The sequence below is a fragment of the Dreissena polymorpha genome, chromosome 9, assembly GCF_020536995.1.
Source record: "Dreissena polymorpha isolate Duluth1 chromosome 9, UMN_Dpol_1.0, whole genome shotgun sequence".
Lineage (NCBI taxonomy): Eukaryota > Metazoa > Mollusca > Bivalvia > Myida > Dreissenidae > Dreissena > Dreissena polymorpha.
The window spans coordinates 100,366,072-100,388,541 of record NC_068363.1 but is presented as its reverse complement, the minus strand read 5'-3'; the positions used below and the strand labels follow the sequence as shown (position 1 = coordinate 100,388,541).

At 33.5% G+C, this 22,470-nt stretch overlaps 1 protein-coding gene and 1 long non-coding RNA gene across 6 annotated transcripts in view; one reads left to right on the top strand and one right to left on the bottom strand.

Annotated features, from left to right (window-relative positions):
• LOC127845077 (uncharacterized) overlaps positions 1-22,470 on the bottom strand; it is an 83,265-nt gene that overhangs the window by 19,497 nt on the left and 41,298 nt on the right. The gene's annotated exons all lie outside the window — the stretch shown is intronic.
• LOC127845059 (uncharacterized) lies at positions 232-7,034 on the top strand. Of its 5 annotated transcripts, none has more exons than XM_052375702.1 (9): positions 232-271; positions 568-625; positions 2,869-3,302; positions 3,420-3,593; positions 3,894-4,013; positions 4,466-4,876; positions 5,663-5,698; positions 6,067-6,141; positions 6,433-7,034. In XM_052375702.1, the coding sequence occupies exons 3-9, from the start codon at positions 2,900-2,902 to the stop codon at positions 6,693-6,695; spliced, it is 1,482 nt and encodes a 493-aa protein (XP_052231662.1). In that variant the 5' UTR covers positions 232-271; positions 568-625; positions 2,869-2,899; the 3' UTR covers positions 6,696-7,034. The 5 variants fall into 5 exon arrangements, with proteins under 5 accessions (XP_052231662.1, XP_052231666.1, XP_052231665.1 ...); XM_052375701.1 differs by lacking the exon at positions 232-271 and adding an exon at positions 292-405; XM_052375704.1 differs by lacking the exons at positions 232-271; positions 568-625 and adding an exon at positions 1,319-1,402.

Sequence of the window (22,470 nt, the reverse complement as noted above, 5' to 3'; positions counted from 1 at the left end):
ATGCGCCTTTTTAGTTCTGAATTTTTATCAATCGTTATATATCACTCATTTACGTTGCATCTTCCTCCAAAAATGTAATTATCGATGAAGTTTCATGTTGCTTCCTCTGAGATATATATTTCGAATTATGGCAAGGTCAAGATACCAAGTACTCCTATACTAGTCTTTAATAACGGAAAGGTCGGGTACCAGAGTACGACTCAAGTTATTATAATGAGCTAAGAATAGATACCTGGTTTTCCAGTATTCCGCACCATATGACACGGCTGATGTGCGCAACCTTATTTTCTTAAATGTGTTTACCCGTGAACAGGATTTATATGTGATTTATGTAGCTAACAGGGCAGTTCAAATCATTATAGATTTATTATATATACAAGTATTCTCTTAAAAAAATGAGTAGTTGTAAGTGGCAGTGTAGCGTATTTGTGTGTTATAATACAGTTTGTAACTAAAAGGGGTAAATAATGTTTAAGGGGTAAATAATGTTTACATGGATTGGGCTGGATGGATTAGATAAACATTTGATACATCTATTGTGCATAATTCGATTATTACCTTACACAGAGACCAGGATGCAGGATCACGTGACTTTGTTGGATTCCCAATGAAAATTAACACACCGGTAAGTGCTTCTTTTTTCCAACTAACTTTTTAAAATATTTTTCTTAAGAATTTCAAATAGTTCATAACAGATAAATTGCGAACGTTATATATGTTTGACCAGGGGAATTCAGATTTATTTCATATTTAAGTACTGATGACGGCTATGGCCGAAACATGTTTAGTATTTTTTAAGAAACAATAGTTACGTGATTGTACGAATATTTTTATTTAAATTGCGTTATTTCAAGCATACTCGCTTTTACGAATGTAGAATTTGCCAGTTGGTTAAATGATATCAACATTGCTCCAAGATAAGAATGATAATTTCATACATTTCAAAAATGCAAATATGTGGCAGTTGGATAGCTAAAGAAACTTCATCGTACAGTTTATATAGTATTGACATACCTGTACGCTGAAGCCAACCCCATATCGAAAGTCAACCAGAGCCGTAACATATGTATGTCACGCTATAAATCAAAGAAAGCTTATTTTCTTGCATACATTTCTACGTATATTGGTGATTGAATATGAATTACTGCATGGGGAATATTTTAAGGTTCAAATATTTCAAATGCATCTTACAATAGATGAAAATAACTCACATCGGTCTGAAATTCACAATTTGACGCCATTGTCGCTTTGTCACGTGACGAGTTTTCATTTAGATACTTTCGGATCGACCTTGACATTTTTTGCTGAAATTGTAAACATTACTTTCGTTTTCTGAAATCTGTTATTTGAAGTTAACAACTTACTTCTGATGGATTATAAGACTGATTTCAGTGTGAATCAGGTAGTCTTAAATACTATGTACCTTGAGTTTGTATTTACACTACAATTTGTTTACAAAACAAGCCAGAATAATCTAAAATACCGGGAAATGTCATTCTGAATTTGAAAACACTTGAGCACATGGTATGTCACTAAAAATAGAAATAACATCATATGACCATGAAATCTCGGGAGATTCGCATTTCAAGAAAGTCTGTCACATCGCTGTTTTTCTCGATATGTAAGAGCAGAATAGGGAAATTTTAAATGTTTTATATAGTATTTTGTGAAAGAATATATCAGTTAAATGTGAAAAATGTCAATCTTTCCATCAAGTGGTTGATTTGGGCCAATAACTGCATTTAAAAGCTGTTTTGGACCGGTCTTTGTTAACTGTCAACTTTTCAGGAATTTCTGTTTGACCTTCCTTATGGGGTTGGTCCGTAACTATAAAGTCGCGCCTGTCAAAAATCATAAAAAGCGACATTTAAAGTTATGGTAGCCAGAACTAGCAATTGGAGTAAAATTGAGAGTTAATGAATGAATGTGCTTGTCATTTATTAAACATTTGGATAAACGTGCAAGTGGAATAAACCTAATATTTTCAACTTGTATTAGTATATCGCTTTAAGCAATACAAACTAGTATATTTCATTACCAATTGATTGTGAACATATTCTACATGCTTAACGTGTTGAATGTCTGTCAATAGGAGCGAAGGTCATGGACGGTTTGTTTGTGGTATGTTTTGATTGCGATTGAATCGTTGATAAAGCTTTTATCGGAGCTTTTTGAATAGAAATTCTTTACGTTAATTTAAAAGAAGATGATACTTTATGAGTGTGGGAGCAGATTGATCGAAAACAATATCTTAAAACCGTGTTTTACATCACTTTATAATTGAACAATATAAACTCGGTGGATCTACCTGCTGAAGACCTTCGTTTTTAAAAACCGTTCTTGAAGTTGTAATCTTAAGAATGACTCTTTATACCTTCTTTTATATCGGGTCAAAACTTGTCCTACCAACATAATGTTTTTTTTTGTGAAATTAAAAAAAAATGATGATAAATATGATTTTTAAAATAATGAAATACACGATATATAACACATTGCATACCTCAAAAGTTCAATTTAATACTGAATATTAATGCTGGTCGTATATAAATATACTGTTTTCTAGGCAAACATTTGAGTAATTGGAAACATTTGAATGCGATACATAGGTTTATATCGTTTTTTGTAGCTAGTCAGGATGGAATATGTAATCATGGTGAATGCCTGAAATCGTATTATATTAAATCACTAGGTTTATTATTACTTTAAGAAACACATAGTGATGAAGAACGCATTGCTGATATCTTATAGTGCCGTATTGTCAACGAGTGTTAGTTTCTGTTTAAACCATTTGCTCATTTAAAAAAAAACACTGATAGCTGACAAGCAATATGAGAAACCCAATTATCGTCCCTGAAATAAATATTTCAGAGATTCTCTCCAACGCCTCTTACGAGACTAAATGTTCAGGCTTCTCAGGGCATGCGTCGTACTTTATTGGATCCAATGTGATGCGAGTATGTACTATGAGCACAACAACATGACATGCATCATGTGTACTCCGGGGTCACATTGGGTTGGTCATTGCTTGACCGACGGAGCGTCTGCTAAGTGCGTCCCTTGTCCAGACAACCACTACCTCCCTTACGACAACAGAGCGTATTCTTGTCAGGCATGTAGGATAAGTTGTAGGAACCAGAATCACGAGGACGAGAGTGTTCAGAGAGAAGTTATAGTACAGCCCTGTACTACTATCTCTGACTTGAAGTGCCAATGTAAGGAAGGTTTCTGGAGAAAATCCGGGGCTTATGGCGTGTGTCTTCTTGTGTCGACATGTGATCAAGGACAGGGCGTTAAAACCAAAGGTAAGCCAATAACATTAGATGTGGTGGACAAGGGATTTAACATTCGACGTATTTGTACCCTAAAACATTTAAATGTTATTCAGTACAGTCAATACTATTTATGTTTTGGTATTACAGCTACCCCAAACAGTGACACAGTATGTGAGGATTGTATTGATGGAGAAACATTTTCAAATGTGTCATCAACAACAGAACAATGTCTTGCATGCTCCACATGCGGCACGGATGAAATCGATCAGCGTTCTTGCACCTCAACTGAGGACACTATATGTGCTCTGTGGGTTACAACTGGTACTAACGCCAATCATTTATTGATTATTTTCTTAAATTATTATTTTAGTCGTTTGTTAATTGGTGAATTAGTTTGTCTTTGGTTTAAATGAATTCTTTCGTTATTTTGTCATCTCTCTTATTAGTTTGTTTCCTTTAGAATGTCGTTCTTTTGCTACTTTTTTTCAATCACTCGGTAACACTTTTAACTACTTCTTTACTTCATTTCTTATTATTTATTTAATTCTATATTATTTCCCCTGTTTTGTGTTTTGTATTTTGATATGGGGTTACACTTTATCATTTAATTTCTTGCTGTAGATCGCAAGGAGCTGATTTGGGGCCTTGGTGTTGGAATTTCCTTGCTGGTCGTGGTGTTTGTAACAATTGGTGTTGGGCTTTGTGTCTGCTGTTGCTGCCGACGTGCTAAAAGTGATCCATGTATAATTACGAAAGATGATAATTTTATTATATGTTCTTTATTAGAAATGCAAATACCACGTCATAATACAATATTTTTGTACACGCCACAATTCTACATTGTGCAACAGTGTGTGCTGTCTTGTTATTGTCGTTCAAACCCAGCATACATGTTTTATGTTTCTTTTAAGAATATTAAAATAGTACAAGAAGACCTTAATATAAATGGTCCACATGGTGAAGTGATCTTAGAGCGTTTAACCTTCGTATGCATAATTTAAATGTAATCAATTAATAGCGGCCCAAAGATAGAATTTGAACGTTTCCAATAGTCACTTTTCTAATAAACGTCATGTAATGGCGTTATTTTATGAAAAACTCGATATTTAGAATTTTCCTTTTAAATTGTGTTTATATGTTCAGCAAAGTGATATAACTGATATAACTGATTCGTTTCATATGTACTTTCAAAGCAAATCAAGTTGAACTTCTAGTCAATAATGTCTGTACGCACGAAGTCGTCAATAGAAGTGGAAACCGAGCACATGGGACTGCTGTTCAGGGACAAAGACCTGAGGAAAATGGGATATTCACACACTTGTTGATCGATGAAACAAATACAAATGACACTGCATCTCGTAAGGAGTCGGTTCAAGTTATTGTTAGTCACGCCCGCAATAGAGGTAATGCCAGTGGATCTGCTTCACAGGCAAATGGGGCGTCTGTCAACGATATTGCTTCGCACACCGTTAGTGCTCAAGACAACGAGAACGAGACTGAAGAGCCTATCGTTGAAAATGGGCAACTTTGTATTGATAATGCATACATACGCAAGGGAAGAGCTGCAAATGTGATACCTGATGGAAAAAAAGCTGGTGCTAAAAGTAAGACATATGAATTATTATCATAAAACGTAATATTTAAATGGTAAACACTGCTTTATTTCATGTGCGTTTGTGCGGTTGTTAAATTCATGTGGACTAAAGCCAGTTTAATATCGTCAAAGGCGATTGTGGTTGCTCTTATATTGGTTGATTGTATTTGATATGTTTAAGGTTTTCCTAACAAGATACGCAATATAATCTTGTATGTTTATAGCTTTATTTAATGTGTTTAGTAGAAACGTAATAAGCATTCATACATTTATACATGCGAACGTCTTATAAAAATAGAAAAACTGAAGTAACGAATGGATGGTGCAATTTCAAATAATAGACGTTTAAGTGATCAGTATTTTCCTTATATATCGAACCTAAAAATATATTTAATGAAAATTGAATTCTCTCCTCTTTTATATAAAAAAGATGAGTGCTTTTTTCTATTTCGAGATCTCGAGATCCCGACTTAGCTAACTCGTGGTCACGATATAGAAAAAAGAGGAGTACTTTTTTCTATTTCGAGATCTCGAGATCCCGACTTAGCTAACTCGTGGCCACGAGATAGAAAAAATAGGAGTGCCTTTTTATTTCGAGATCTCGAGATCCCGACTTAGCTAACTCGTTCCCACGAGATAGAAAAAAGAGGAGTGAATGTCACCTCTATGCCACCGTATGTACTTGTGTAATCGTTTTTTATATATAAGGCAATCCATTAAAATATATTTTGCATGCGTTGTTTAATAATTAAAGCAAATTATTTGTACTAATGCTGTTGCTTCTTCCTGCTTTTAGACAAACCATCCGATGCTTCCGACCCAGAACTGTTTAGTACGTACCACCGACGGGATACATAGTACTTTTAGTTCTTTTGCGCCAACAACTATGTACACATAAACATCTAACAGATGTTAAAAGTCAACTCGATTTATAATTAAATAACGATTCAATTATAAATCACAGATGTTTATATGGAATCACCAGAACACACTAAAATGAGAATTGATGTTGTTTGTAAATGTTTTAAACAAATAATTGCTTTAACTACTTTAAATATATGATTTCATCTTAAACACAGGAATAGTAAACCTTGGCGTGCACTTTTCATATAACCATAATTTAATTGAATAGTTTTATAAATAGAACAGTGTAGTCCAAATGATTTAATGTTCAGTGTGTGTGCCTTTATGTTTATTCAGTGCAGAAAGTCTTTTGCGACCTGTCAAAAGAGATGGATTGCTATTTCAGGATGTTCTTTCGTAAAAATGGAATAAGTAAATATTTTGTTTCTCATTTACACCTTCAAACATTTTGGTTATACGTATTTATTCAATTATTTTCTACTGAAGTTCCATATAGCGTTTTAAATTCCTCTGTGTAAATTTCCCTTTTCTCGCTCTGTAGCACTTTAAAATGTCAAGACAATGTTAAAGGTAAAATATTTGCAGGTGTTCAGTCATTGTTTTCATGCTGAATGGAAACGATTACAAAAATATCCTGTCAATCCTTTACATGTAAACCATATTGCGTTTAAGTATCAAGATACAACTATTTTTTTGTTGTAGGTGACTCTGCTATATCAGTTGTTGGGGAGGAAGAGAAGCTAGTGCGTGAGCAGTGCTACAAACTCTTTCGTGCTTGGGAAAATAATCAGACCGATGTCCGAGAACTACCAGCCATGGAAATCCCATTGGAACTTGTCAGAAGATTGACGTCAATGTTTCGGGAAGACACTGCCATGAATTGTTCATGTACATGCCTGGAAATATTAGAACGTTATGAAAACGCGTGGTTTCGAAAATGCAGACATATAAATACACGCACATAGTGACTTCTCATTATGTATTATTTGTTCTGATTCAGATTCCTGTAAATATAAAATGTGTGTTACTTGTTAAATTTTAAATAAAATAATTATGTTTCATTGCGTATGTTCGATTTTATCATAGTTTTATGTCATGTTATTTAAATGTATATGTTATGGCATTGTTTTATAAGATGCACTGGTCACGACCAATTGGCTTATCTATCATATTGTTTAAAGTTAATAATAAACTTGCTCACTGACATAAACGTAACCACTGCTACCAATATTCATTGTGTGTACTTGTGCTCTTGTTCCATTTCAATGTATTATATCGCAGTGTTAATAAAAATAATGTACAGACGTGTAAAATGCAAACGATATTCATTTCGATATTGTATTTTGCCTTTAAAATGTATTTAAGTAAATCTTTTAAGTAATGATCTCACTTTACATAATTTGTACGTGGCCTTGTAACGCAGAGGCCACAGGGATTCGCCCCCTAATAAAAGTCACCGCCTGAAAAAAAGGCTACACACTTGAAATGGCGACCTTTGGGGTTTATTTTAATTGCGGTTTGGAGCTCCTAGTACACTTGCACCATTGTTAAATGTCTAAACATGCGATAAATCTCCATGAGTTGAATATATATATATATATATATATATATATATATATATATATATATATATATATATATATATATATATTTATTGCTTTAACACATACCGAACGATATGCCTTTTAGTTTCAATTTTAATCAAAATAATGACGATGTCAAAAAACGCATTGAGCAAGAAAAGGTTACGTTTTTATCGTATCATTATCATACTAGTTTAAATATATTGTAACTGTTTACAAAAAATCATAATGACATATTATTAATAATGCATATATTGCGCGTGACACAATTGTTACAATTTAAAATATACCTTGCTCCTTTAGATATATGAAATATGTCAACGCGCTTTTTAAGACCTCAAACACTCTAATTTTTGTCTTCATATTTATTGTTGGTATATACATGTGTCTGAAACACGCATGTTATTGTATTACCCCCTCTATCCTATACATTAACGCCCGCCGCGTCAATGATCAAGCAAGTCCCGAAGAACAACACGTGCGACCCGCGTATATAACTAATTAAATTGCGTGAGCAAAATATGCGCGAGTGTTCTTAACAACCGTTTTACACAATACCTTGACCAGAACGAAATATTTGTCGATGATCAAAATGGCAAACTTAGAGCTTGCACCGATCACCTATTCACATTGTGTTCCATCATTCGCAACAGAAAGGCAGATGGACTAGCAACCTATGTATGTTTCATTGATATGATGAAAGCATTTGATAGGGTTGACAGGGATTGTCTGTTAGCCAAACTATTAGCAGTAGGTGTGAACGGACGCTTCTATCACGTTCTACGTTATCTTTACAGCTAGTCGAAAGTGAGGTTGAATATTAACAATCACTTAACCGACTATTTCGACATCGAATGTTCGATTGAGCAGGGAAACATAAGTTCATCGACGTTATTTGGACTCTATATAAATGATCTGGCTTTTGAATTGAAGGGAATGAACTGTGGTATAATGATCATCGGTGAAAATATATGTATTCAACTGTACGCGGACGACATTGTTATTTTAAGCGAAAGCGAGCAAAATCTCCAAAAGATTCTGGATAAAATAGATACATGGAGCAAAAGATGGCGCATGAAAATAAATCCTTCGAAAACGAGCGTTATGCATTTCCGAAAACAAAGTCAGCAACAAACAACGTGTACCTTTAACATTGGAGAGCACGCTATAAACACAACGAACAGTTATAAATACCTCGGGTGCATTTAACACACTATCGGAATCGGCGAAAAGGGCTCTCGGTGGGATTTTAAATAAAGCTAAAACAATAAATGGACTTACGTTTACCGTATACACCAAACGTTATAACAGCAGTATTAAACCTGTGATGGATTATAGTTCAGAGTTTGTGGATACAAAACACACTCGAAATGCGACACTATGCAACATAGGGCGATTCGAGCCTTTCATGGTGTTCCTAAACACGCACCAAATATTGTAATTAACGGCGAAGTGGGGTTGCAGACTACTTTCGCGAGACACCATATAGGGATGCTGCGCCTGTGGGACCGCCTTGTAAAGATGCCAGACGATGGGCTAACAAAGAGGGTATTTAATTGGGACTTCTCTCAGAATAAGGTCTAGAACTCCGACAATAAACACATCTTTGACTATCTAAACCTCCAGCACGTATTTGCGCCCCGAAACATCTCAGATCGTTTATTACACATATCAGAACTGGAACCTTGCCACTTCGCATTGAAACTGGCAGATTCCGACACCTAAAGCCTGAAGAGAGACTGTGTTTGATCTGCAAGAAACCAAAGAGAATCGAATCCGAGTACCACTTCCTATTTGAATGCTCCTGTTATACAAACCTTAGACTTATGTTTTATAATTGCATCAAAACGATAATATCAGACCTGATTCGTATAGATTATTGTGTCAGACTCAAATGCTTAATGACAGACAAAAAGTGATATATAAATTTGCTTTATTTGTAAACGATTGCTATTTGAAACGAGAAAGTATACTGTGTGTGGCGATATGTCTATATTATGGCTATTATACAAAATTGTACATGACACTTATTAATGCTATATCCTATATCAAATCAGTGATTATTTACCTATATACTCTTTAACCGACATTAGACGGCTACACTTATCCATTTCTAATTAGTGACTCGTAAGCCATTTGCATGGCTGGGTAGTACTATTTGATTGGAAATTGTATATAATAACAATTATATGTATGTACTATGTGTCACCTAAATAAAATATGAAATTACATTAACATTGTAGTACCATACTCTGGCTATAGGTGTTCACGTAAAAGTGTACAACCCCGCTCTTCTCCATACTTGACAGATTGTTAAAAGTAAAAAATTCCTTTACTTGACATTTCAATAAATTATTTCTTGAAAGTAAAAAGAGATATCTACTTTCTTTAAAAGCTAGAGACGTTGTTGGGTAAAAGTAAAAACATATTGTCTTCCATAATTTACAGCTAGATATAATCATGAAACCAAGTTTGATACAGATATAAATTACAAACAGTATATCCTCTCTACTGGATAGCTATATGTGTTACTGGTTAGACGTACGTACAAAACTCATTTAGATTTAGTTCATGTCAGTTACATTACTAATAGATGATGCTGGTCAGCTGTTTAACACCCCTCTAGACCTGGTAGTTATTAGCATGCGTGAAACACCTATTTTCGTAACCTGGCAATCACCGTTGAAACACCGTGTCTTAAACCAAAAGAACAATATATGAGTTGATATTGATTCAATAATATTTACTGAACAAATCTTAAGATGTAAGTGTTGAAGTGTATAAAATGATTCTATAAATAAATCATCTCATTTGTCCATCTTACGCTCCTTAGAAGGACTTTGGCCATGAAATTAAGATATAATTGTATAAAATTTTACCAAGAAAATTGGAACTTTTCTGAACAAACACTAAATCCAATTTTGCTTCTCTTTACCTGGATGTATACAATAGTGCCTGTGCCAAATGAACAAAATATTCAGCTCGAGCGCATAGTGTTGGCAGGATAATATTGAAAGTTGCTTGATAAAATAGATACATGGTGCAAAAGATGGCGCATGAAAATAAATCCTTCAAAAAGGAGAGTCCGACAACTAAAGCCTGAAGAGAGACTGTGTTTACTCTGCAAGGAACCAAATAAAATTGAATCCGAGTACCACTTCCTATTTGAATGCTCCTGTTATGCGAAACCCAGACAAATGTTTCCATCATAACAATAATACCTGCCCTGATTCGTATAGATTAAAGTGACAGACTCAAATGCTTAAAAACGGAAAACCGAGTGATATATAAATTTGCTTTATTTATAAACGATTGCTATTTGAAACGAGAAAGTATACTGTGTGTGGCGATATGACTTTATTATGCCTATTCTAACAAAGTGTACATGACATTTATTAATGCTATATCCTATATCAAATCAGTGATTATTTAACTAATAGATGAATCTGGTCAGCTGTTTAACACCCCTCCTGTAGTTATTAGCATGCGTGAAATACCTATTTTCGTAACCTGGCAACCACCGTTGAAACACCTCGTCTTAAACCAAAATAACAATTTATGAGTTGATATTGATTCAACAATATTTTCTTAACGAATCTTAAGATGCAAGTGTTAAAGCGTATAAAAAGATGCTATAAATAAATCATCTCATGTGTCCTTTTTACCCTACATAGAAGGACTTAGGCTTTAAAATGAAGATACAATTGTTTAAAAATTTACCAAGAACATTGGAAAATTAAATTCAATTTTGGTAATCTTTACCTGGATGTATCCACTAGTGCCTGTGATAAATGAACAAAATATTCAGCTCGAGCGCGTGGTGTTCGCGTACCACATATAGTCGTGGATTTGCAGGATGATATTGAAATTTTACTAGATTGTGTCATCGGAAATAACACCTATCCTATACCTTTGTACATTTTACCCTTGGCACCTATCAGCCAGCTTATCCACGAGTGTCCGAATATAGCAGTTTTCGATGTATCCTTTTTAAAACAGAACAACGAAAATTGTGTTCCAGTTTTACAAGACTTAGCAATTTGTGTTTTAAGTATTCTATTTTTACTAGACTTAATCAGTTTGATGAGTTTGATCGTTAAATGATTAAAAAAGAAACCGCCGTATATCAACATTTTAAGAATTTAACAACGGCAAAGGTTGTATACCTTTAACTTGACATCCTTTGTAGTAAACTGCATACACGACACGCAACTTAATATTGATTTTTTTTGCATTCAATACCTCTCGGAGATCTTTATGAACGTCACTTGCCGCGTGTTTTCATTAATAAAAAATACGTGATACAATTTTATTTAATGCTTTCCGGTGGTTTATAGAGAAATATCAGTGAATTAAAACTGATAATTTCACTGTTTCAAACAGTGAAAATTATCAGTGAGAATTATCGATAATTTTCATTGTTTACTGTGAAATGACGTCATTTTTTTTACGAAATGACGTCATTATACCAGCAAAATTCGTTAGTTAAACTCTTGAACAATGTATATAAACTGTGAAAAATGCATTAAATAAAAAGAAAATTTGTTGGATTCGGTGGATTATCGACTTTAATTCACTCGTGATCATAGAAAACATATATTTTCACTCGTGGCTGCGCCACTCGTGAAAATATTATTTTCTATGATCACTCGTGAATTAAAATCGATAATCCACCGGATCCAACAAATATCCTCTATATATACCGGTTATGTTGAAGTGCATATACTGTTTTTAAGTCTTGTTGACAGAAACTGAGGTAAACATAATATTTTCAAGGGCCTGCCAAAACAGGTTTACACCTACATATAAGTATACCATTGATACAAATGTTATATTATATACCAGACGGCTAAAATGATGGTAGTAATTTTCAAATAAATGTTATTGGTACGCTTTTTCGGAATCTTCTAGTAAAACGACACTAAAATAACGCTATTGTTATTGAAACCTTTTTAACATAAACATAAATCGAACGCATTATTAAAGCAACAACGTTTCACATATCAAACTTATAAAAGATACTGAATAACATAATTATTTAAATGATCATCCGAAGAGTAAATATAACGTTATGTTTGAACCCATCCTCGAACCATTGTTTAAAACAATAACTTAAATGACATTTCCAACGTCATTGTGATTCAAAAAAGAAGACAGATATCCGCTTTCTTAACAATCAAGGCGGTAGTCAACTTGCCGACCAAGCTTGATGAATATATTTGTGTTTTTTCGGTTTATTTCAGCTCCAAAGCACGAAGCCATAATAATAAAAAATTAGTAGAATTATTGTGGCGAACAAGACAAATACGGGTAGTATTATGGAATAATGTTTAGGTAGTATGGCATCATTCATGTTGAATATTTACTTTAGGAATACGTGTACTTTTAAATTCTAACAAACGTGATGAAACTGTTCTCTGAAATCAGTCATAATCGCTTTTGTCACAAAGCGCTATTAACAACGGCAGTGAAAAAACAGGCATTAAGCAGAATGCGAGTAAGACGACGGCAAGTTACCAAATTATGACAGAAGCTGGGACACGTTTAGTTTCCATATGTAAATTAAGATTTGTGTTTTGTCCTGAAATATACGTGTGCACATCGATTACTTCTCAGCAGGCGTTGCTCCCAGAAGTGACATACAGAGCGCATCAGCATAGTCTCCCGAGACTCAGCTCTGCTAACATATGAACCGCGTGCAAAAATCAACAGTTTGTTCGATGTGTAAACGATCAGCTCGCCCGTTGATTATTTAAGAAATAATCGACGGGTAACCGTTGGTTATTGCGGTAATAACCAACGGTATGGAGTTCCAATGCGTAGGAATTAAACCACGAGGGCGTAGCCCGAGTGGTTTGATAACAAGCATCGGAAAGACATACCGTTGGTTATTACCGCAATAGCCAACGGTTTCCCGTCGATTATTTCGATTCTAACACGATTTCATTAATAAGTTATCCGCGATTTAAAGTTTATAAATAAGAATTATATTAACCGAACGTCCTCCACTTTTCCACGAAAAAGTGACGTCACCACAACAAATAAATTCAAATGACGCCGTCTTCATTCATAAACAGTGCGCGGACAATCAAAGTGACGTCACTTTAAACAACCTTTGGTATATCGGGGTAATAACCAACAATAGTTTTCCTTCTATGTATATAGAAAACAAGTCACGTGCCGAGGTAGAATTAAGAAAAAATCGACGGGTAACCGTTGGTTATTGCGGTAATAACCAACGGTATGGAGTTCCGATGCTTAGGAATTAAACCACGAAGGCGTAGCCCAAGTGGTTTGATAACAAGCATCGGAACGACATACCGTTCGTTATTACCGCAATAATCAACGGTTACCCGTGGATTATTTCGATTCTAACACGATTTCATTAATAAGTTATCCGCGATTTAAAGGTTATAAATGAGAATTATATTAACCGAACTTCCTCCACTTTTCCGCGAAAACGTGACGTCACCACAACAATTACAATCAAATGACATCGTCTTCATTCATAAAATGTGCGCGGACAATCAAAGTGACGTCACTTTAAACAACAGTTAATATATCGGGGTAATAACCGACAGTAGTTTTTCTTCTTTGTATATAGAAAATAAGTCACGTGCCGTGGTAGAATCAAATATTGACCTAGTCTGGATTACCTGCCCCTGTCACTTTGTGTTAATATTATAGTACGACGGGAACCAGAATAATATTGACCTCGTCCACAGTCAACAGTTTGTCCGATGTATATTTTATAAGGACCATATTTAATTATCAACAGTTCGTTAAAGATTGAACTATTAAATGAATACAATTACCACATACAATTGGAAAAATGATTTATCTACCCCCTTACTTTTATGTAAAAATCAGTCTGTACATTATTAGTTAAGTGTTGTTTTAATTTGCCAGTCCTGTAAACACACCCAAGAACATTCACGTGGTTCACTATCGATCAATGGATAGTGCAAACATAATATAAAAGTCAGGAACACCTCTTTTCGTTACCTGGCAACCACCGTTGAAACCCCTCGTCCTAAAACAAACGAACACTATATTAGTTGATTAAATTATATCTTCTTTACAAATCTTAAGATACAAGTGGTGAAGTGCATAAAAAAGATTATGTAAATAAATCATCTCATTTGCCCTTCTTACCCTCCATGGAAGGAGTTGGACTTTGAAATGAAGATACACTTGTTACAAATTCCAACAAGAACTTTTCTGGGCAAACATTCAATCCACTTTTGCTTTACTTTATCTTAGGTGTATACCATTGTTCCTGTAAAGAATGGAACCAATGTTTTCTTTATAGGCACAGTGTTATCACACGGCGTATGATCGGTGATGGGGAGGGAGGATGAAATTGAAATATTGAACTAGCTTTAGGGATCGGACTTTATACCTTACCTGTACCTTTGTACCATTTACTCTCGACAACTATAAAATAGCTTCTCCGTGATACATTTGCAGTCAATATTGAATATAACGATTTCATATTTACAATAACAGTAACAATTTTAAAACGAGCGAAAATTGTGTTCCAGTTTTACAAGACTTTAAAGACAAGTGATTCACGTTTAATGTGTTCAATGTTTAATCGACTTAATCAGCTAGATCTTAAAATAAATCTTATAGAACCAACATAAGATTTTCAAGAATTCAATATAGACAATGGTAACTTTATTTAAACTTAACACCCTTAGAACTCTACCACACTGAACGAAACTTAATATGATTTGATTCAATTCCAAGAGATCTTCATGATTGTCACTGTCAGATCGACAATGCAAATATTTTAAACTGACGTCATTGCAGGCTTGTTTTATATCAATTATAGACTTATTATGTTAAAGTGTTTTGCCGACATTTTTACATAGGATATAGTCAGCGGTAAACATCAAAAGTTCACGGGTCTGCAAAACAGTGCTTACACCTAATGATAAGTCTACAATTAGTAAATTATATAACCAGTGCCTCAAATGAAAGCAGACATGTTATCATGCATGTTTTTAGTGCGATTGTTGACAATCCTCCAGTAAAACGAGCCCTACATATCGCAATTTTGTAACCTTTAAAACATTAACAATAAATGATCTAACACTTTATAAAATCAATAAAGAATAACATATAAACAATTCTTAATTTCAGGCTTACTAAAAATTTCCTCGTACGCAAAAAAATATACCTGTAAGCAGTCGTTTGTTTAATAAATCTAAAATAAGCTAGTGGTTACCATACCGGACAGGTGGTTTTTCTTCCGCTTACTACTTTTTTTGTTTGCAAAGCACCATACCAAACCAAAATGTATTGCCTTTCTGTAAAATATTAATGACTGGAAATTGCAATTTTATTAAAAACTTCCAACTTTCGTGGATCTAGTAAGTTTATTGCGTTGTAGTTCTGGGTCATATGTCGGGCCCTCACATAGTGCAGACTCAGGCGCGGAAGAACCTTATAAACTTTGAAATACACACAGTGTCTTGAGTTCAGTGTGGTTATGAAATAAAAAAATATGGTGAATACTTCGTTATTTTGAAACAAACAAAACATTTGATTTAACTCAACTTCACACTCATTTATAACTTATTTTGATAATCACTTTAAGAAAATGATTGGCATTGTAAACTATTTAATAGCTATGAATTTTAAACATAAAAAATTTCATCGAATAATATCCACATTCAATATATTTAACCGTTTACTCACACTATCGACGGCATTTGGTTTACTGTTTTGAACCATAATTATAGTCTATCAAATTGTATCATATAAATTGATGAGCGTTGAATGTTTGATGAATATATGTATGCTCTATATATGTGTTAGATATTTCATAAAATAGCAGTCTCGATTGACATGTTAAGTTGACATTTTTTGCACTGTGATGTTATCAAGTGTACAAATTGTCAAATTTTTTACAAATATATGAAAATATTATAACCGTAAACAGTAGTAAATCTGTTCAGAACCAAAGTTGGTTATCACCAATCAGATCTGTGTCACCATACACTTTTATGTATTTGGGTGAAGGAATAAGTACATATGATTAGGTTATTGATTATTAAAATATATATGTATTTACAACATATTATTGAAATGGAGTACTGACTATCGAATGATAAATCGAAAGATAAAAAAATGGTTTAACATGTCATACACCATATTTTAAATTGCATGTATGTCTCAACAATAGAGGGGTGACGAGTGTTGACGTCAGACGAGGCATATACGAGTTTAAACATCTCGATAACTTATTGTCGGACTATATATATATGATCTACCTTATTGTTGCAATTATCATTGCAATACAGATAACTTTTGATACTTAACGGATACGTTTTACAGACTTTGATGGCATATACTCTTTATACATTGGACAAATACTGAGACAATAAAATTCAGATTCAATCATACCAGAAGTGCACACTTAACATTTGACGTTCGTGCCATTAAATCATCCTCTCTTTATTCCTAAATGATACGAACATGATTTTCGGAATCTACGCAGTGCATCTCTATGCTTTCATTATCTATACAATGCAAGTAGGTTTCAAAACGAAATTCTCTTTTAAATGTGATATAATAATAAAGCATACTTTGAGACTATATACATCAGACCAAATTTGAATGTAAATGTAACGGACTCTTGACTTTAGCATATACATGAAATACATTTCGTGATATGAATGCAACCACAAATTACTGAAGCTAATCGAATACAGTGAAGTTTTTACAGCATTTCGCCAACATAAATTGCTATCAATATTTATTCAAGCATCATCAATAGTTCATTATTTAATACTATATTGATCGAAGTAGTATTTGACCTCATAATTTTACACAAATAGTTAAGGGCTCGTTCTTTACGATGACGTTCACCTAGTGCATCAGCATTTGATGTTTTTGATGAACTCCGCATACGAACCCCACATGATTAACAATGAATTAGGCTTGTTTTAATCGTCTCTTGTAATTGATACCGGGGGTAGCGTCGAATGACCATGCATGCTCAGCGAGATGGCCAGACAAGACGGATATAGGATAGCCGGGCAATTTCTGCCTCGTGTATACGTCATTTGGAATCGGGTTGCTTAGCATTTGTGTGGCGCATCTAGCCCTATGTCGGCTAGCAATAAACTGATTTTAATGTCGCAATATGAAAAGCATTTCGGCTGCAACGAATGAAATGGTTTCGCACGACGGATAAAGGTAGACCATAAATCCCGACCTGTGAATTAAATAGGTGAGTTAAAGCTGTACTCGAACATATAGCATACGGTGTTAAAAAGATTTAATGTAAAAAACTGTCATCATTAAGGAAAGTTCATGTTCCTGTATCTTTAAAAAAATCAGACCTAAAGTTGAATTTCATATGACATTTCATTGTGTGGAACAGCGATAACGTCTACATATAATCAAGACAGTAAAACTTGAGTATTTTAATGACTGGCTGTGATATCTTTTGCATTTAATCATGGTAGGTGTGCATATGTGAAAAGGCCTTTGCGGTTATCGGTTTAGTAAATACTTGTGTCATATTTCGCAATTAAACACGACGGCGTTTAATGATAAACCAGCTTCAGTTTGCATATTACATGTTTACTTAATATATTTAATTCGCGTTACGAGTGTTTCAAGAGTGAATAAAAGTACGAAATGTAATTGAAATGTTTTGGTATTAAGACAATCGGGCATTTAAAATTAATTTAATTAAATCGTATAAGGATTACAATGGTGAAAATGATTTAAACATTTGCGAACAAACTGCCAAAGTGATTATTCAATGTGATTCCCTAAGCACAGTGTTCAAACCAAACTATATCAAGTGGAATATATAATTATGTCGTGTTAGTGTAAGTTTCAAATTAAGTATATTAAGTTATTGGCTTTTGGAAAAGTATGTTTTGCTTTCTTCATCACGAAAGGGGTCATACGTGGCACGTTACTACTTGGCATCTGTTTTATCTATGAATGTATGGGTGAATTGAATATAATTATGTACTGCCTATGTCTTTATTGAGAATACTTCTTAATATACAGGACAAATAACCTCAACATTTGCTAACATGTTTTTCTTAAAATCATAAAAAACATGGGTTAAATCTCATGTTGAAAATTATTTACCAGTGTAAATCATAACTATTTCAAATTTATAAATTGAATGTTAAGAGCAAAGATGAATGTTTGTTGGATACAAGAACTCTTTCCGACAATGTCATTTATTCATTAGGAGAAACTCGATTTGTAAGCTTTAAATTGTACGATACGCGGGAACAGTTTCTCTTTCTCACATGACTGGAACACAATGATACAAGAGTATAGCACAAACCATTTTGCACACTACTTCGTATTATACATCACAGATAATACACATAGAGTATCACAATTTATTTACATATGTAAAAAACCGTCATCTGCAATGCGCACACATTGTCTGACCATTCATGAATAGCAATAGAAAATCAAATGGTTTGCACTACTGAGTGGTACTAAATATCTAATAACAAAAGCTGGTTTGTTCTGGAAAAAAATGGTTTCTCAAACGTGTAAAACGCCTTACGAAATTTATTTACACGAAGGAGTCATGTTCTTGTGACATGTATAGTCAGCCATCAATACTTTGCAGGTTATTACGATCGTTTTACTTTTTTTCAAAGCAGATAACTTACAACGTTAATAAATTAAAACATTAAATTTAAGTTTGGATGAAAAAGTTCCAGAAATAAAGATAAAAGAGTAGGGCTCCCACGGGTCAAAAAATGTCTTCGGGTCGGGTCGGCGGGTCAAAATTTGAAAGTACGGGTAAGTTCGGGTCGGGTCGGGTATTAAAAAAATCATTTTTTTTTTGATAACTACAATAAAACATTTATTTTCTTTAAGGTTAAACACATCGGATACATTTAACAAATAACCGTTGTGAAATAAGACTAAATTACTCCACAAAAAGTATTCTTTATGCAGAATTACCACATTCTTTATAGTAATATATAAATTTAATATAATTTGTGCTTGATAAAACCTCAATTATGGGATATATAAAGACAATGTTTAACAAAATAAATTGCATATGAGTTGAAATAACCCTTTCAATAATAAAAAAAACCACTGCTATGATGTGCTTTCTCTATAAGAATGTAGGTGTATCTATTTTAATCAAAATGACTAGAGCAAATAAAGAATATAAGAGATCATGGGAATAGAGGTCTATCTTATTTCGATATGTAGTATTATTTTCTTTAAATTAAGCACACAAAATAAAAAGGCTAAAATGCAAAATATAGACTGATTAAAAACAAATCCTTCATAACTTTGTTACAATAATTGTGAAAAAATGTAACTTGATGTATCAAACTGTAAACAAGATCTTATCTTGTAAAACGTATTCACACAATGGCTGCCACTACAACTGACAGCCCATATTGGGGGCATGCATGTTTAACAAACAGCCCTTGTTTTAGAGTAGAAGAATGTATGTGGTGAGCACATGTTTAAATGCTAAAAATAATGCACCCGAAAGAATGTTTGCTTTTTCTTGGTATTTAAACAAACAATGAGGTTGTGCTATGGTGTTAACCAATAATGTCAATACACGCATGCACCAATGCATTTTCTTCGTTATAAGACATTTAACAATATATCTCGTTGCATATTTTTTAATGTTTCTTAATCCTGTCACTCGAGATGGTACGTGTCTGCTTATCACAAATTGTATTAATAATGACCTACGTGATGGCGAAAACCTTTTATAAGTTGCGTTCGGTTATAGTCTTATTGAAATTTCAAGTTATATTTTAACAAAAATGTTTAGAGCGTCTCACAAAGGGAACCTTTTTCTAATACTGGCCACACTCATGTGTGGATATCGTCAATACGTTTTGACACATGACGTTTTTGTAATGTATTCATAAAGGCAAATTCAAAAGTTTGTTCGCACATTTTCGAGAGCTTTGAGCACTAAGTCACGTCTTTTCGTGTTTTTTTTCGACTGTTTATAGTTGTGATTGCTGAACTTCGGATTTAAGCGCAAATAAAATGTTCTCTCAGTTGTGTTTATAATGTGTTTTTATTTTGAGTTATGTTCACTATGTGAGTATATATATCGCATATAAATCAAGCCATTTTTTAATTATGGAGGTAACTTTTACATACGTATTAATTATATTTGTATTATATTTCATAAGAATGTTCAAGCTAATTAATAATGGTAGAACATAACATGAAAAACTTACGAAACGTAGATTAAAGGTTCCTTGGTTAATTTGTATTTGCTATTATAATTATGTAATTTAATTATTTATTCGTTATATAATATGTTTAACGTGTTTCTTTTACGTTTTTATCTAAATACATAAATGTGTATAAGCCTTACTAATCGAGTAATTAAAGTTGCCATTAATATAAACGCATCAAGCTATACAGGGCTTCATTTGTCAAAATTTCATTTTTTATTATAAATATATAAAATTGGTAATATATGAACAGTTTTATAGTATAGCTGTTTAAATGGTTGTAATCTCAAGTAATATACAAATTTGATTGAAACACCTGTTCTTGTGGAATTTTCTTTCCAATTTATTTTAATTGGCAATTTAGCACATACTAGTTTATTGTTTATGTTGTTAGTGCTCAGTAATGAAGCCATTTTGCACTCCTATTGATTATCTTGTTAGTACACAGGCACGTTTTTAAGCATGGTATTTTGTTTATTATCCGTTGAATTCACAATGTTCTCGCTTCTTGTTGATATTCAATACTTCTTCGAGCGCAACACATGAATTTTAGTTTTTATGAAAACATAAAACAATACGGTTCATCCACATGAAATTCATTCGTGTATGAATGTGTTTAATATAGTTCAATTTCTAATGAATTTGATAGTAAAAACAATATTGCATGTATATGCTACGAGCTTTGTTCACTGTTGTTCTTCGTTGATGATAGTTCTCACGTTCTGTTGAAAGTTTATGTGACCCTTTACGCATCATACGTTGTTAATTAAAACATGTTTTAATGTCTTTGTTGCAGCGCATGCCCTGTAAAACATAGTATGTCATTTTAATTAAACATTTAACAACGCACCTTTGTTTGTTTGATCACCAGTTTTGTATCTGCATGTCTTTGAGCACTGAAAGTCGAGCGTTCTGGCACTGCCCTAATGTTTGATCATGTTAATGTCACAGCTTGCGACTTAACCTTTACTCTAACGTTGACGACTGGGAATATCAATATACATTTAAACAGAACTGCTTAAACAATATACGAGGTAGACATTGCCGTTCTAACATCTGACTATTCTGATCCCTGTGCTTTTCTTTCGTTTTTGTGTGGAATGCACATGATTATTCCTGAAATGTGTGTGTTTGTGTAGAAAACGCCTCTAAAAGTACGTGTTGTATAAATCGCTTTTCAGCGTATACTGTAAAAAAGGCACTGCTTGAAGTATTGGCGATTGTTTTTTCCTTGATTTCCACATTATTTCAATTTTCAAACAAAACTATTCCACATCGACGGAGGGTGTTCACTAGTTCATGTTGTCCTCATTCTGTTCGAGATATAAGCAGCATGTTAAAATGTGTGTGATATGTCTTTGCTTAATATGTTTTGGGCATAGATTGTGTTGGATTAACAGCAACAACTCTATTACTTTATTTTCTCGATGTTAGAATATAGACCTCAATAAAAAGTGTGATTGTGGCACATAGCATAACTATCGGTATGCAAGCTCCTCAATTCAAAAAAGTGTGATTGTAGCAAATAACTTAACTATGCAAGCTCCCCAATTATAAAAAGTGTGATTGTAGCAAATAACTTAACTACGCAACTCCTCAATTCTATAGGAGGAGGGGTTTTGTTTAAAGATAAGTAACTCACATTAAGTTCTTAAGAACTCGTTTCCATAAATGTTGAACGAAAATCAAATACACATGAGGTTTAATTATTTTACGGAAAAACTTATGAATTAATGAATAGACTTTAATATCAAATCAATGTTTACTTAAATCATGATGTTACTACGTTAGTTGATTCAGTTTTGGTGTTCGATACGAAAACAGTATTCAATGCCACAGAAATCATAATCCTCACGTTTAACAATACAACACTGTTTTAAATCTTACGGATAAAACAAGCACATTTTTGCGGCTATTTGTTGTTCTTG